At 45.4% G+C, this 15,079-nt stretch overlaps 1 protein-coding gene across 3 annotated transcripts in view; it reads left to right on the top strand.

The window, feature by feature from the left end:
• Positions 1 to 15,079, top strand: part of LOC129863607 (netrin-G2-like) — a 137,254-nt gene that overhangs the window by 20,674 nt on the left and 101,501 nt on the right. For all 3 annotated transcript variants that reach the window (XM_055935707.1, XM_055935708.1, XM_055935709.1), the window contains exon 3: positions 6,122 to 6,765. In XM_055935707.1, the coding sequence (XP_055791682.1) occupies positions 6,122 to 6,765 (644 nt within the window). The remainder of the gene's footprint in view (positions 1 to 6,121; positions 6,766 to 15,079) is intronic.

Below are 15,079 nucleotides of genomic sequence, written 5' to 3'. Positions count from 1 at the left end.
GCTGTCCATAGAAATGTATAGAGTGCGCTGTCCATAGAAATGTATAGAGGGTGCACCTCTGATCTTTGCCATTGATCGCTTCTGTGGTAACAAAGGGCTTTCCTGTCTAGTGGCAAGTGTGCCCTTGATAAATCTCCAGGGGTCCGTGTCCGTGTGGTCTATAACCAGAACTGGCGGCTCGATCGAAAGATGTTGAATGAAAAGATAGGAAACCTGTACAGATGTTTGGCTTACTTTATATATGACGAATTAAGCAACCCTTATGATAGTGTAACAGATGTTAATCGTACTCTCCTTGCGTTGTGTTTTGTCCAAATAAATCACCCCAGCCAGTGGTCCCAGTTGAACATTATTATCTGTTGTTAAATAGGAAACAGCACGTTAGTTGTGTAGGGCTTAATGATGTTGATGGCTGTCGATGGTAAAATCTGTAGCATGGAAACAACTGTGTTAGCAGTGAGCTTATGTTACATCGGTGCAGGCTAGCTAACAGTTATATACAGAAATCATATACCAAAGCACATCCCAGAAAGCCCCTCAATCCCTAACAGGTACCATATACCCACACATGTATAAATCAGCAATGTACAGCAAACTTGTACACATTGTAAAATAGTATCCAGAACGTAACCTACCCCTTGCATCACATTTTCATACTGGGGAGACCTGACGTTCGCGATCTCGCCCTATCTGCAAGCGGGGCGAATAACAACAAGTTTTATTGTCATCGGAATTGAACCAACCAATAAGAATGCTTGAACATTAAATACACCTTTCTTTAGAGGCAAGTGGAAACATAATCAACCCTGTTACAATAGCACAGCACAGGAAAACAGCGCTACATATGAAAGGAGAAAATACACTGCTCAAAAAAATAAAGGGAACACTTAACACAATGTAACTCCAAGTCAATCACACTTCTGTCAAATCAAACTGTCCACTTAGGAAGCAACACTGATTGACAATCAATTTCACATGCTGTTGTGCAAATGGAATAGACAAAAGGTGGAAATTATAGGCAATTAGCAAGACACCCCCAAAAAAGGAGTGATTCTGCAGGTGGTGACCGCAGACCACTTCTCAGTTCCTATGCTTCCTGGCTGATGTTTTGGTCACTTTTGAATGCTGGCGGTGCTCTCACTCTAGTGGTAGCATGAGACGGAGTCTACAACCCACACAAGTGGCTCAGGTAGTGCAGTTCATCCAGGATGGCACATCAATGCGAGCTGTGGCAAAAAGGTTTGCTGTGTCTGTCAGCGTAGTGTCCAGAGCATGGAGGCGCTACCAGGAGACAGGCCAGTACATCAGGAGACGTGGAGGAGGCCGTAGGAGGGCAACAACCCAGCAGCAGGACCGCTACCTCCGCCTTTGTGCAAGGAGGTGCACTGCCAGCGCCCTGCAAAATGACCTCCAGCAGGCCACAAATGTGCATGTGTCTGCTCAAACGGTCAGAAACAGACTCCATGAGGGTGGTATGAGGGCCCGACGTCCACAGGTGGGGGTTGTGCTTACAGCCCAACACCGTGCAGGACGTTTGGTATTTGCCAGAGAACACCAAGATTGGCAAATTCGCCACTGGCGCCCTGTGCTCTTCACAGATGAAAGCAGGTTCACACTGAGCACATGAGCACATGTGACAGACGTGACAGAGTCTGGAGACGCCGTGGAGAACGTTCTGCTGCCTGCAACATCCTCCAGCATGACCGGTTTGGCGATGGGTCAGTCATGGTGTGGGGTGGCATTTCTTTGTGGGGCCGCACAGCCCTCCATGTGCTCGCCAGAGGTAGCCTGACTGCCATTATGAGATGAGATCCTCAGACACCTTGTGAGACCATATGCTGACACATGCACATTTGTGGCCTGCTGGAGGTCATTTTGCAGGGCAGTGCACCTCCTTGCACAAAGGCGGAGGTAGCGGTCCTGCTGCTGGGTTGTTGCCCTCCTACGGCCTCCTCCACGTCTCCTGATGTACTGGCCTGTCTCCTGGTAGCGCCTCCATGCTCTGGACACTACGCTGACAGACACAGCAAACCTTTTTGCCACAGCTCGCATTGATGTGCCATCCTGGATGAACTGCACTACCTGAGCCACTTGTGTGGGTTGTAGACTCCGTCTCATGCTACCACTAGAGTGAGAGCACCGCCAGCATTCAAAAGTGACCAAAACATCAGCCAGGAAGCATAGGAACTGAGAAGTGGTCTGCGGTCACCACCTGCAGAATCACTCCTTTTTTGGGGGTGTCTTGCTAATTGCCTATAATTTCCACCTTTTGTCTATTCCATTTGCACAACAGCATGTGAAATTGATTGTCAATCAGTGTTGCTTCCTAAGTGGACAGTTTGATTTGACAGAAGTGTGATTGACTTGGAGTTACATTGTGTTGTTTAAGTGTTCCCTTTATTTTTTTGAGCAGTGTAGTTATCAAGCCTGACAGTCATAAAGGTAACGCAAAGTAACATAAATAGTATTATAAACTGGGTGGTTCGAGCCTTGAATGCTGATTGGCTGACAGCTGTGGTATATCAGACCATATACCACGGGTATGACCATTTTTATTTTTATTGCTCTAATTACGTTGGTAGGTAACCAGTTTATAATAGCAATAAGGCACCTCGGGGGTTTGTAGTATACGGACAATATACCACGGCTAAGGGCTGTGTCAAGGCACTTAACAGGTGACATCAATAAGGGATCGTAGCTTTCACCTGGTTTCACCTGGTCAGTCTATGTCATGGAAAGTGCAGGTGCCCTTAATGGTTAGTACACTTAGGTATGTACTTGTTAAACAATATATCTTTCTCTGAGTAATTGTATTAGTATAAAATAATATAATTTTCTAAATGTTTTTGGCATGCAATATAGCTCAGTATTTGTATTATTTATTTTATACAGTCTTTTTTGCTCACCTTTATCAAGGGTGCCAAGTAACCCCACTGTACATGCAAAACACCCAATCCACAAACACTATAATATATTGGCGTCATTCTTTACACAGACCTTCCGTCACTCTGTCCTACGTATTGCTATACAGTACCTGTATGTCAATAACATTTATTTATTAGTATACAGAAACCCAGCCTAAAACCCCAAACAGCAAGCAATGCAGATGTAGAAGCACGGTGGCTAAGAAAAACTCCCCATAAAGGCAGGAACCTCGGAAGAAACCTAGAGGTCATCTTCTGGCTGTGCCAGGTGAAGATTAGAAGAGTACATAGCAATTAAGACCAGATTGTTCTTCAAGATGTTCAACCGTTTATAGATGACCAGCAGGGTCAAATAATAATCACAGTGTTTGTAGAGGGTGCAACAGGTCAGTACCGCAGAGTAAATGTCAGTTGGCTTTTCATAGCCGAGCATTCAGAGGTCGAGACAGCAGGTGTGGCAGAGCGAGAGAGTCGACAACAGCAGGTCTGGGACAAGGTAGCACATCCGGTGAACAGGTCAGGATTGCGTAGCCGCAGGCAGAACAGTTGACACTGGAGCAGGAGCACGACCAGGTGGACTGGGGACAGTCAGGAGTCATCAGGCCAGGTAGTACTGAGGCATGGTTCTAGGGCTCAGGTACTCCAGGCGGGAGAGAGAATTAGAGGGAGCATACTTAAATTCACACAGGACACCAGATAAGACAAGAGAATTACACCAGATATAACAGACTGACCCTAGCCCCCCGGCACATAGACTTTTGAAGCGTAGATACTGGAGGCTGAGACGGGGGGGTTGGGGGACACTGTGGCCCTGTCCGACAATACCCCCGGACGGGGCCAACCGGACAGGGCAAACCAGGAAGGATATAACCCCACTCACTGCCAAAGCACAGCCCCCACACCAATAGAGGGATATCAACAGACCACCAACTTACTACCCTAAGACAAGGCTGAGTATAGCCTATGAAGATCTCCTCCACCGCACGAGCCCGAGGGGGTGCACAACGGGACAGGAAGATCACGTCAGTGACTCAACCCACTCAAGTGACGCAACTCTCCTAGGGATGGCAAGGAAGAGCACTAGTAAGCCAGTGACCCAGCCCCGTAATAGGGTCAGAGGCATAGGATCCCAGTGGAGAGAGGGGAGCCAGGCAGAGACAGCAAGGGCGGTTTGTCGCTCCAGTGCCTTGCCATTCACATTCACACCCCTGGGACAGACTACACTCAATCATAGGACCTACTGAAGAGATGGATAGCCAGACCATTCCATAAAATTTGAGCTCTATAGGAGAAAGTCCTGCCTCCAGCTGTTTGCTTAGGAATTCTAGAGACAATAAGGAGGCCTGCGTCTTGTGACCATAGTGGACGTGTAGGTATGTACGGCAGGACCAAATCGGAGAGATAGGTAGGAGCAAGCCCATGTAATGCTTTGTAGGTTAGCAGTAAAACCTTGAAATCAACCCTAGCCTTAACAGGAAGCAGAGGCTAGCACTGGAGTAATATGATCAAACTGTTGGGTTCTAGTCAATATTCTAGCAGCCGTGTTTAGCACTAACTGAAGTTTATTTAGTGCTTTATCCGGCTAGATGGAGAGTAGAGGATTGCGGTAGTCTAGTCTAGAAGTGTCAAAAGCATGAATTCGTTTTTCGGCATCATTTTTGGCAAAAAGTTTAGGATTTTTACAATGTTATGAAGATGTAAAAAAGTTGTCCTTGAAATATTCTTGATATGTTCGTCAGAAGAGAAATCCGGGTCGACAGTAACCTACATGTCCTTGTGCATCTGGGACAGTGTCTGTACAGTGTAATAATTTTCAATAGGATTTGTAGGTCAATGGTCGTTTCCTTACGTCGTGTCACTAATCCTCATTGTGTCTGAAGCAGGAGTGAAGGTTGGACAAATATTTGTAACTTTTTTTGGCCCAGGACCAGATTCTGGTAACTTTGTGAAAATGCCCAGGTTTTCCACAAATCCTGGTTGGAGGATTCAGGATTTCCTGCTTATGCCCTGCTGATTCTAGGAATCTTCCAACTGGGATTTCTGGAAATCCTGGAAATGTAGTAATAGTTACAGAGAGGAAACAAGCATGCCACCTCTCCCCAGTGAGAGTGGGAGGTTCTCATCTAATGTTGTTGTTGGGAGAGAAGACCCAGTCGTTTCACTATTAAGTCATAGCCACCCACACTGCAATATCTTCTATAGCAGGGCTGTTCAATTCTGAGCTTCAAAATCTGTAGTACTGCTGGCGTTTCATTCTTCCCCTCTTAACAGGGATTGATGACCTGAACACAGCAGGGTAGTGTGCAGTACGGCACACCGACGCGAAACATTTTACAATTGAATATATTCAGTTGTAAAACTGACTTGGTATCCCCCTTTCCTTTTCCTTTCTTCTGAGAAGTTTCTCTTACCCTAGCACCACTAGATTTTGCATAGGCTTGTTTTTTTCTCTTATCTCAGTGTCATCATAAATCAGATGATTTATAAACTCCCCCTGCACAGAACTGTAAACTTTATTTTGTTATTAGTGTGGGTTTGACTGACTGGTTAGTTTTTTGTACAGGCACAGTTCACCGACTCGATTAAGCATGAAATCATTTACTTTTCACTTTTTTATTTTAATATTAAATGTTTCGGTTTAAGTTTTAGGATGAATGCCAGTAGCATGAAAGTAGGTACAGGAATTTCTTCTTTTGCATCATACAGTCCAGGATTTTGCATTTTTTTGTGATATTTGTGGCCGAAAATGCTTGATTTTGCTGCGTAAGTTCAGACATTTTGCATGACAATATGTTGGTTAAGAGGGGTTCAGGGTAACGGGACCATGTGACTGTCTGCCAGTAGGTGATTTTGTCAAATCTCTTGTGAAAATTAGCTCACGAGGGTAAAGGATTGTTGATGTGAGGCTCGATTGAACCATATTATGCAGTAAATGTCCAGTGATTGGTTGAAATTGCAAGCCCTCTATGTACTGTGGTGATGATAATATAGTGATGATTTGACAGTTTTATGCGGAAATAGTTGTGATTGGTCAAATTTGCGGGGAATTGTTGATTTTGCTAAAGAGAATTGTGATGGCAGATTCCTGGAGGGACTGATGATAGACTATATTTCATTTCACCTAAGACTTGAGAATCATTTAGTGCATCCATTTACTGTTTGTCCACTGACTCGTTTGTGTTCTTTTGACTCTACAGGAGAACCCGTACCTGTGCAGTGACGAGTGTGACGCCTCCAACCCGGACCTGGCCCACCCTCCTCAGCTGATGCAGGACCGCGAGCACACCGGCCGCATCACCTACTGGCAGACAGTCACATGGGCCCGTTATCCAGAACCCCTCTTGGCCAACATCTCCCTAGCCTGGAACAAGAGCCTGGAGCTGACGGACGACATCGCCATTACCTTTGAGTATGGCCGCCCCACAATAATGGTGCTGGACAAGTCCATGGACCACGGCCGCACCTGGCAGCCCTACCAGTTCTACGCTGACGATTGTCTCGAGTCCTTTAACATGGCACCAAAGCGTGTCCCCGACCTATCGCCTGCAAATATTACCCTTGTCATCTGCACTGAGCAGTTCTCACGCTGGGTGGGATCGAAGAATGATAAGAACGTAAAGTTCGAGGTGCGGGAGCGTTTCGCAGTGTTCGCCGGGCCGAGGTTGCTCAACATGGACAGCTTGTACAGCCGTATGGAGAGCATGAAGGGCCTGAGGGAATTCTTTACCTTCACTAACCTCAGGCTGAGGCTGCTCAGGCCGGCCCTGGGGGGGACCTACATGCAGAGGGACAACCTGCTCAAGTACTTTTACGCTATCTCCAACATCGAGGTGCCCGCAAGGTAAGATTGTGTTACTATTAAAATGCTATAGAGAACAGCGTCACGTTCAGTACGGCGGAGACTTTCAAACAGAGTGAAACGGGGACGTACGACCTGAACTTGTCCATTTTCTGATGCAAATGTTCTGCTACGTTCTACTACGGTTTGCTCTCCGCTGAGCACGACTCAGGCGTTTTATAGAGAGATGTGTTGGCTGCTGGGGTAAATGAGTTTACTTCAAGGTTCATACACTGAAAATAGGTCAAACCCCTGAAACACATGTTCGTTTTTTTGGTTTTGAACGCTACTCTTATTGTTAGTTTAAAAAGCTATAAATTAATCACTGTTACATTCATACACACTTTCCCACTCCCCAACATACATAACCACACTAATCCTAGGTATTTTACACTGACCCTCTGTCACTCCCTGTGCATGGATCCTAGTACTGTCGCTGTCATTGGTCTACTAAGGCGTGATGATGAACGACACTAACACATGGCCTCGGTGGTCTTAACATAAACCTGTGTCCACATCTACTGTAGCGCCGTGGTGCCGGGCAGGAACTGGGAACCTCTTACACGGCAACTTTGTGACAGGGAGAGATGGCTTTTGCTGTTGCACCGCCTGCTTAGCATCAACAAGCCATTTCTCCCACCTCTCAAAATTATTATTCCAATCAAAATAGCAGGGTGACATTTGAATGGTATTTAACAGCCACATTGGAATGGAGGGAGGAGGGGAGGAGAAGAGAAGGGGGATGGAAGTGTGTAGCGTTAAAAGTGAGAAACGGGTGAGTGAGGGATTGTGTTGAGGAAGTGTTGGTTGACAGAGGTGATGAGAGAAGGAGAGGAGTAGAGGGGTTTTTGAGGTCTTGAGTGGATGCTGACACAGCACTCCAGCCCCCAGGTAGCTCTGCCACCCCCCAGCCTGTGGTTAGAAGCAGGAGCAGGCCTGGAGGTATTGATCACAGACACTTTTCATGCTTAGCATGGAGATGCAGAGGGAAAAGCTGAGCGAGCGATAGAAAGGTGTAAAGAGGGGAGGGATATACCATTTCCCATGGTTGGGCTTGGAGCCTAGAGTATCGTGGTTACTTTCTGGTCACTTGGTCAGGAGTTATTCCTGACCCTATCTCCCAAACCCAACAACCCAGCCCAAGCCCCTTTGCCCAATACTTAACTTACCAACGTTGCGCAATTTCCCCTAATCAAATACAATACCTCTATCAGTCGTTTTGTGATTTCTCGCTCGAGCAATCGCTACTGAACAACCGTATTGCCTAAGTTGCTTTGCATAAAAGCGTCTGCTAGCTAAATGTCCATATAATAATATTATAATTTCCTTACCTACAGAACATACCTCATCGCTCAGTCTCTCCCTTTACATCCGGATCGAGAAAGAAGCTATAACTGCACAATACTGACTATGCTGCCGCATCCGGTAACAAGGGCACCCAAATAGCTCCCATAGAAATGACTGACGCCTGACGTCTTCCTCCATCCCCACCCACACCCCCAGTAACATAATCACTGATCAATGCTGTTATTCTGGGATGCCTGGGGGAGGGATTGAGGGAAGGAATGAGGGAATATTGGGTGATAGTCAATGTTCCCTCGGGACAATAGGGCTGAGCCATCTCATCTCATATTTGGATTTCCCAACTGCTCGGGGGAAACATTTTAATAATGAATATTTACCCCCGTTGCGGAGGCACCGCTGGAACCGCTCGCACTGAAATTGGTTTTATATTATAAAAGAAGACTAAAGGGCGTGCTTCTTAGTCCAGGTCGCCGCAGTAAGGACATAGGGTGGTGATATCGACAGAGGGGAGAGGTAGAGAGTCCTTTCCTGAAGGGCTCGTGTGGCCACTGCACTCCCCACTCCTGGCCCCTTCAGCAGCAGCTCAGTGACTGAACACTAAACAGTGAAAGGTAATAATCAGTCATTTAACTCAATGAGGTGAGAAAGCAACGGGTATTCCTAACCCTATAGGCCATTAAGTGCCGATGCAGGAGAGGAGGAGAGATTGTGGGGGGGGGGGATTTTAGATCTGTGGATGTGCCGGAAGTCTGGAATCATTTAGCAACCTGGATGGGAGACAAGGTTGTTGGAGATCATACAGGGTAGAGAACAGTACAGGGATGGAGGGATGAAGAGGAGGGGGACAGAGGATAGAGAAGGGGACAAGGAGGGAGAGAGAGAGAGAGAAGAGAGAATTGGGGAGGGACAAGGAGAATGACAGAGAATAGAGAGACGGAGGGATGATGAGGAGGGGGACAGTGAAGAGAGATTAGGGTGTCGAAATTGGAGAGAGGTTTAGCAAGGTGGTGGAGGGACAGAGGGGTTGGGATATTTGGATAGATTGATTCTGATTGTTCCATTTCCCCTCAAGGATTGTAGAACTGTCTGTTTATGTATTTTTCTGTTCTTCACTAATTATAGGTCTATATTCCCCAAGAGATTAAATTATTTCCATACTATTCAGGTACTGTACATACACCTTGCTTGGTCATACTGTATTTATCAGGTCCTATAAAAACTGCGCTATTCCTTTGTTGTTGAGGGGACACGGTAAAAGAAGCACCATCTCAATTAAATGGAGCGAAAGCCCTAAATTCCACACAATCATTTAGTACTTATTAGGATCGCCATAAGCTGCTGCAGCTACTCTTTCTGCGCAGCTACTCTTCCAGCTGTCCAAACAGGAATAAAACATCACAACTAAACAGCCTACTAAATAAATAAAATAATACATCATACAATACATTGTAACATTATTACTCTATTATTATAACATGTAGAATACTACAATAATAGTGTGTGTGCGTATTTACATCAGTGAAATCCGATTCAGCGCGAAATCTCACTGTATGACCGGAACTCTGACTCTCTTCATCTCCCCATCTGTCACTGGCTATCCAGAGCTATGGAGTGGAGAGGGGGGGGGGGGGGGCGCTGCTACCAGCGACCATTCTAGACTGTATAATGTATTTGGATTAGGACTGTGCACAGACATGGATTGGGCCTTTCTAATGGAATAGGCAGCAGGTCGTTGAGTGAGTCTGTATAATGGAATCAATGTTCCGGCTTAGAGCCATACAGGAAGAATAGAAAGAGCCACCTAAGTGGATTATAGGCCCAAGACCGAAAGCCCTGCAGTGGCCAGAGACGGATGAGGATGAGGGCAATGAGGGTGAAGACCTACATTTGTCTCCCTGGTAATCTGACAGAAAGCATAAGGCAGGGCGTCAGTCTGTTAAAAGGCACACAGAGGGTGACTTTTTCCTGTCACAAAGACACCTGCGCTGTGAGCTAATGCATAGTGTAAACAAAATTATATCTGCAGCGCGATTTATGTTGTAGCATTTCTTTTTATCAATTACAATGAGGAGAAACTTAAATATAACCGCAGATTTACGGAGCATTTACACTATACAAGCAGCACTTGCCTAGCCACGCTAGCATTGCCCTAATGTGGGTGCTAGCAAGCAAGCTAGTGCTACATATCAACAGCCATTGTCAGACAATCCAGTAGGGGTTGGAAGCTATTGTGATCATCAATTGGTCATTTGCGTCATGATATTGCAGAGTTTTTTATTTTTATTTTTTATAATGTTCAGCTTTCCCCAACTTTAGTGCAAGTTTAGCTTTCTCGCCTATGCTCGCATCGCTCAACGGTTCCCCCGACCACTTTGCTTCTCTCACTTTCCTTTTAATTGAAAGTGAATGGCTTCCGATATTTCACCACCCGATGCCCCTTCCTAGTTTAAATAGCCAATTAGTTAAAGCGCCGTACACGCGCAACAAGCACTGCAATCGCGAGGTATAGTATTCTACCATTATTTTGAATGTTGCCGTGCGTTAGTTCACAGCGCAGCTGTTTAAGCAAATGAAAATGTTGCCCAAAGACTTTCTTAGTTGCGTTTGAACAGGCCCATTCCCAAGTTGAGGGAACCACTCTTCTTTTTAATGTATTTTTTTCTTTACTTTCTCAACACGTTGGAGACGCCTCAAACTACCCCAAATCAAATGACCATTCGAAGTTAATGCTAATGAGTGGGAGTAGTGTTTTTCAGATGAACATGTTGTATCGTGCTTGTTTGGCGTGTTTGTCTCTTGGCCATGTGTATCTCCCTGTGATACCTGGGCCCCCTGCTGAGTGAGATAATGTGCTGAGAGCTCTTGGCTCCCTCAGTCTCCTTCTACCCAGCTGTTGGGGCTGGTAGGGCGGAAATGGTTGGAGTTAGGCTTCTGCAAGTTTGAGGGAGTGGGGGGGTGGTAGGGCTGAGGGTTATAACAGGTGGGGCTACGTCTGGGGTACTACAAGTTTAGGGGACGGGGGGGTAGGGATGGAATGGGTGAGGCTACTGCAGGTTTGGAGGACTGGGGGGTGGGGGGGCGAGACCTTCCTTGATTTGAGGGACATTTCTTGTTTTATTTCTTTTATTTTTTGCAATTGTTTATGCCGATCTAAAATAAGACATAAATCTGCAATGATTTAGGCTAGAAGCAAGCTGTAAAATGCCAGAGGAAGATGCGACATTCAGAAGCTAAGCTACAACCTTCTAAAGTTGAAAAGTCTAAGTAATTGGGCTTTGCTTGGGAAGAAATCGTATACAATGTGTGACTCTGTCGCTATCAATTGATCAAATCACTTTCTGTAAAATAGAATGTGTAATTAAATTGAGCTTTCATATGAACTAAGGGCTGTCTGGGTGGGAGGGGAGGGGAGGGGAGGGGGGGGGGGGGGCTTAACATTACCTTCATGGCTCAAAGACACAGTACATCTGAGTATTGCAGATAGGACTGTATTTGTTTAACAGGCCAGGTCTGTGTCAACTTTGTGTGATAGGAAGTTATGTGTGACATTCAAGAGCTCTGTGTGAGGTACATATGTGGGTGACAGATAAGACTGTGTGACAGGTAAGGCTATGTGACAGGTAGGTTTGTATGTATTATGTGAAAATGACAGGTTGTTAGTGCCAAGTAGTGAGTCATTTTTGGTCTCAAAGCTCTGTCTACTTTACCTCCTGTGGAGAATGAACGATAGCTGCTAGCTAACCCTTTGTTGTTTCTCTGTTTCACAGCACTCTTTTTTAGGACTTGATTATCAATGTTATTGGTACTTTGACTTTGGAAACTGCCACACTGACTGGGTTTTGAATTATGCCAAAGTTTTCTTTGGTGTCCTTTACCTTGTGAAGGTGAGGGGAGAGGAGGTAGAAACCCATAGAGGGAGGGAAAGAGGGAGGGAGAGGGGATGATAGATGATGAACCTCTAGTATAGAAGCATGGGACTGGGCTGTGTGATTTTGTGTTGAATTATGGTGTGTGTGACGCTTTGTAAGTGTTCTCCAACACACAGCTGCCTACATGGTGAGGGAGTAGCATTCCACCTCCAAAACTGATAATGAGGTTGTACGTGACGGCAGTTCCACCAAAAATATGTTAAGATATCAGGTAATAGCACTGCATCGCAGTGTTAGCTGTGCCACCAGAGACTCTGGGTTCGCGCCCAGGCTCTGTTGCAGCTGGCCGCGACCGGGAGGTCCGTGGGGCGACGCACAATTGGCCTAGCGTCGTCCGGGTTAGGGAGGGTTTGGCCGGTAGGGATGTCCTTGTCTCATCGCGCACCAGCGACCCCTGTGGCGGGCCGGGCGCAGTGCGCGCTAACCGAGGTGACCAGGTGCACGGTGTTTCCTCTGACACATTGGTGCGGCTGGCTTCCGGGTTGGAGGCGCGCTGTGTTAAAGAAGCAGTGCGGCTTGGTTGGGTTATGTTTCGGAGGACGCATGGCTTTCGACCTTCGTCTCTCCCGAGCCCGTACGGGAGTTGTAGCAATGAGACAAGATAGTAATTACTAACAATTGGATACGACGAACTTGGGGAGAAAAGGGGGTATATATAAAAATAAAAAAAGATATCCGGTAATAAATTGAATTAACACAATGATTTCTGGATATCTGATCTCATATCATACCACAAAAATCTGTTTATAAATCTTTTAGCATTTCCAACTAGGAAATGCAAACATACTGTATCACATTTACATTTAAGTCATTTAGCAGACGCTCTTATCCAGAGCGACTTACAAATTGGAAAGTTCATACATATTCATCCTGGTCCCCCCGTGGGGAATGAACCCACAACCCTGGCGTTGCAAGCGCCATGCTCTACCAACTGAGCCACAGTTGGTAGAGTGAGAAGTGTCTTGAAGATACATTCTATACATGCATTAATGCAGATAAGATGGAACCATTCTAGCCAATGAGAGGGCAGATACGAGTGTGAACCACAGTCACAATTCTGATATAAAGTATATATTTTTTTAAGTTGCCGAAATTCCACGTGTCTCCATTTATATCAGTGCATTCCTAACAACCTAAACCATTACGAAACTTCCGCTTGATCAAATATACCTCACGTAACAAATTAGCAACAACAAAAAATATGTTGACCAAATTCGACACTGTCATTGAACTCAAACTCAAAATTCCTCACTTCATGGTTTTATTTTCGTGGACAGATTTTGTGCGGAGTAAATCCATGGCCGGCCCGCTCATTAGACAGGATTAGGGCTGATAGATTGACAAGGGCGGCATTTTCTGAGCTAAACTGACCAAGACGCACCTCCAACAACAACACATAAAACCTCAGACAATTCTGCCTAAAAACAATGACAATTTCTCTCAACCAGTGGCATATGGGCGTTTTAGGTGAGCGCAGATGCTGAACATTGATAGCAGTGCCTTTGTCAAAGGCAGGGAGGCAAATTACTGTGCTTGTGCATTCCAAGCGCGCCTCTCCAGGGTCCTGTTGGAGAGACGCATCTCTGCAGCGCTCCAGCAACGTTGCTTCAAAAACATAATCTAGCAATGTAGCAAATACTCTTTCTACCATATCCTGTATGTGGCCTGTTTTGTAGCCTACAGGCTGGAGATAAATGTATGACTATGTAATGAGACGACCACTTTTTACACCATGCAGCTTTCTCCGATCAAATAGCCTAACCTAAATGGCGCTCAATCAAATCTAAAATATCCTGTCATGTTAACAAAAACCATATCATAAAAACAGGACAGGTCCAAGTGAAATTGACATGCTTTTAAATTTACATCAGTAAGCACGGACTGATGCTGACGCCTTTTGGATGTCTTTTGGTGCAGTTCCAGACCGGCCTTGATTTCAACATCCATGGACTTTGGTTTTTGGTCTGGACCAAATCTGAACCAATCCTAGGCTTTCGATGTTTGGTTCCGATTTGGTGCAGTCCAGACCGGGATTGATTTCAACGTCCACAGACATAGATTTTTGGTCCGGTCCAGACCAAATCTGATCCAATCATAGGCTTTCGATGTTTGGTTCAGATTTTGACCTGTCTGGACCAGCCTTGATTTGGCCCAAACATTGAAATCTATAAATGACTTATTTTCAACTTTCATTCAGAACCCGAAAATGTACCTGATTTCAATGTCCGGAAAATACGTCTTTTTTAACGTCTAGAAAATATGCCTTTTCAACGTCTTGGAAAACATGTCTTTTAGACATAATTTTGCTTAATGGAACTATTCTAGTTTTGCAGGGGGTGGCATTTTTTTGGTCTTGCCTATGGTGGCAGAAGGGCAAGGATTGGCCCTGAGTAAACCCTGTGGCTTTCCACGCCCCTTATATGTTACCTCAGGCAAGCTCCTCCCCTCAGAGGTTAACTTCCTGCTAGAGAGACAGCTTTCTCTCAGAAAACAGATCACTCTTTATATCATTCATGAGAGGGCTCTTCGGGAAAAGAAAGACCTGCAGAAAGGAGAGGAAGGGGAACGAAGCGGCAATGAGGTGTCATTCTTCCTCTCATATGCAGTGATTTATGACACAGCGGTTGTAACTGATTTGATAATCACTGTTTATTTCCCCTCCAAGGCAGGAGAAAGTATGAAGTCAGCGTTTTTTTTTAATGTTTGTTTTTTTGTTTCACTGGTGTGCTTTCTTCTCCTCTTTCAGTGAATCTTGCTTTCTTCTCTATGCTTCATGCACACACTTACACACACACACGCACCCCCCTTTTTCCTTAAATATAATTTTAAATTCACAAACACAATACATAAGAAGAATTGTGAGCTGAAGCGCTTCTTCAGTCCAAGTTGTAGCGCATTGACCCGAGGCTTACAGTACTTTAGGGACAACTTGATCCAGTCAAGTTTTCTGATCAGCAGGTTGATAGTTGGAAGTAGCCACCCCATCTTGACATTGGTTTCAGCCTGCAGGGTGTTGAGGGCCTTTACGACTGGGCTCATGGTGGCAGCATACTCTGTGAGGAAGGTGAGTTCAACAGGATTGA

The sequence above is a fragment of the Salvelinus fontinalis genome, chromosome 10, assembly GCF_029448725.1.
Source record: "Salvelinus fontinalis isolate EN_2023a chromosome 10, ASM2944872v1, whole genome shotgun sequence".
In the NCBI taxonomy this organism is placed as follows: domain Eukaryota; kingdom Metazoa; phylum Chordata; class Actinopteri; order Salmoniformes; family Salmonidae; genus Salvelinus; species Salvelinus fontinalis.
The sequence above is the reverse complement of the archived record's forward strand: the minus strand, read 5'-3'. Positions and strand labels throughout refer to the sequence as shown.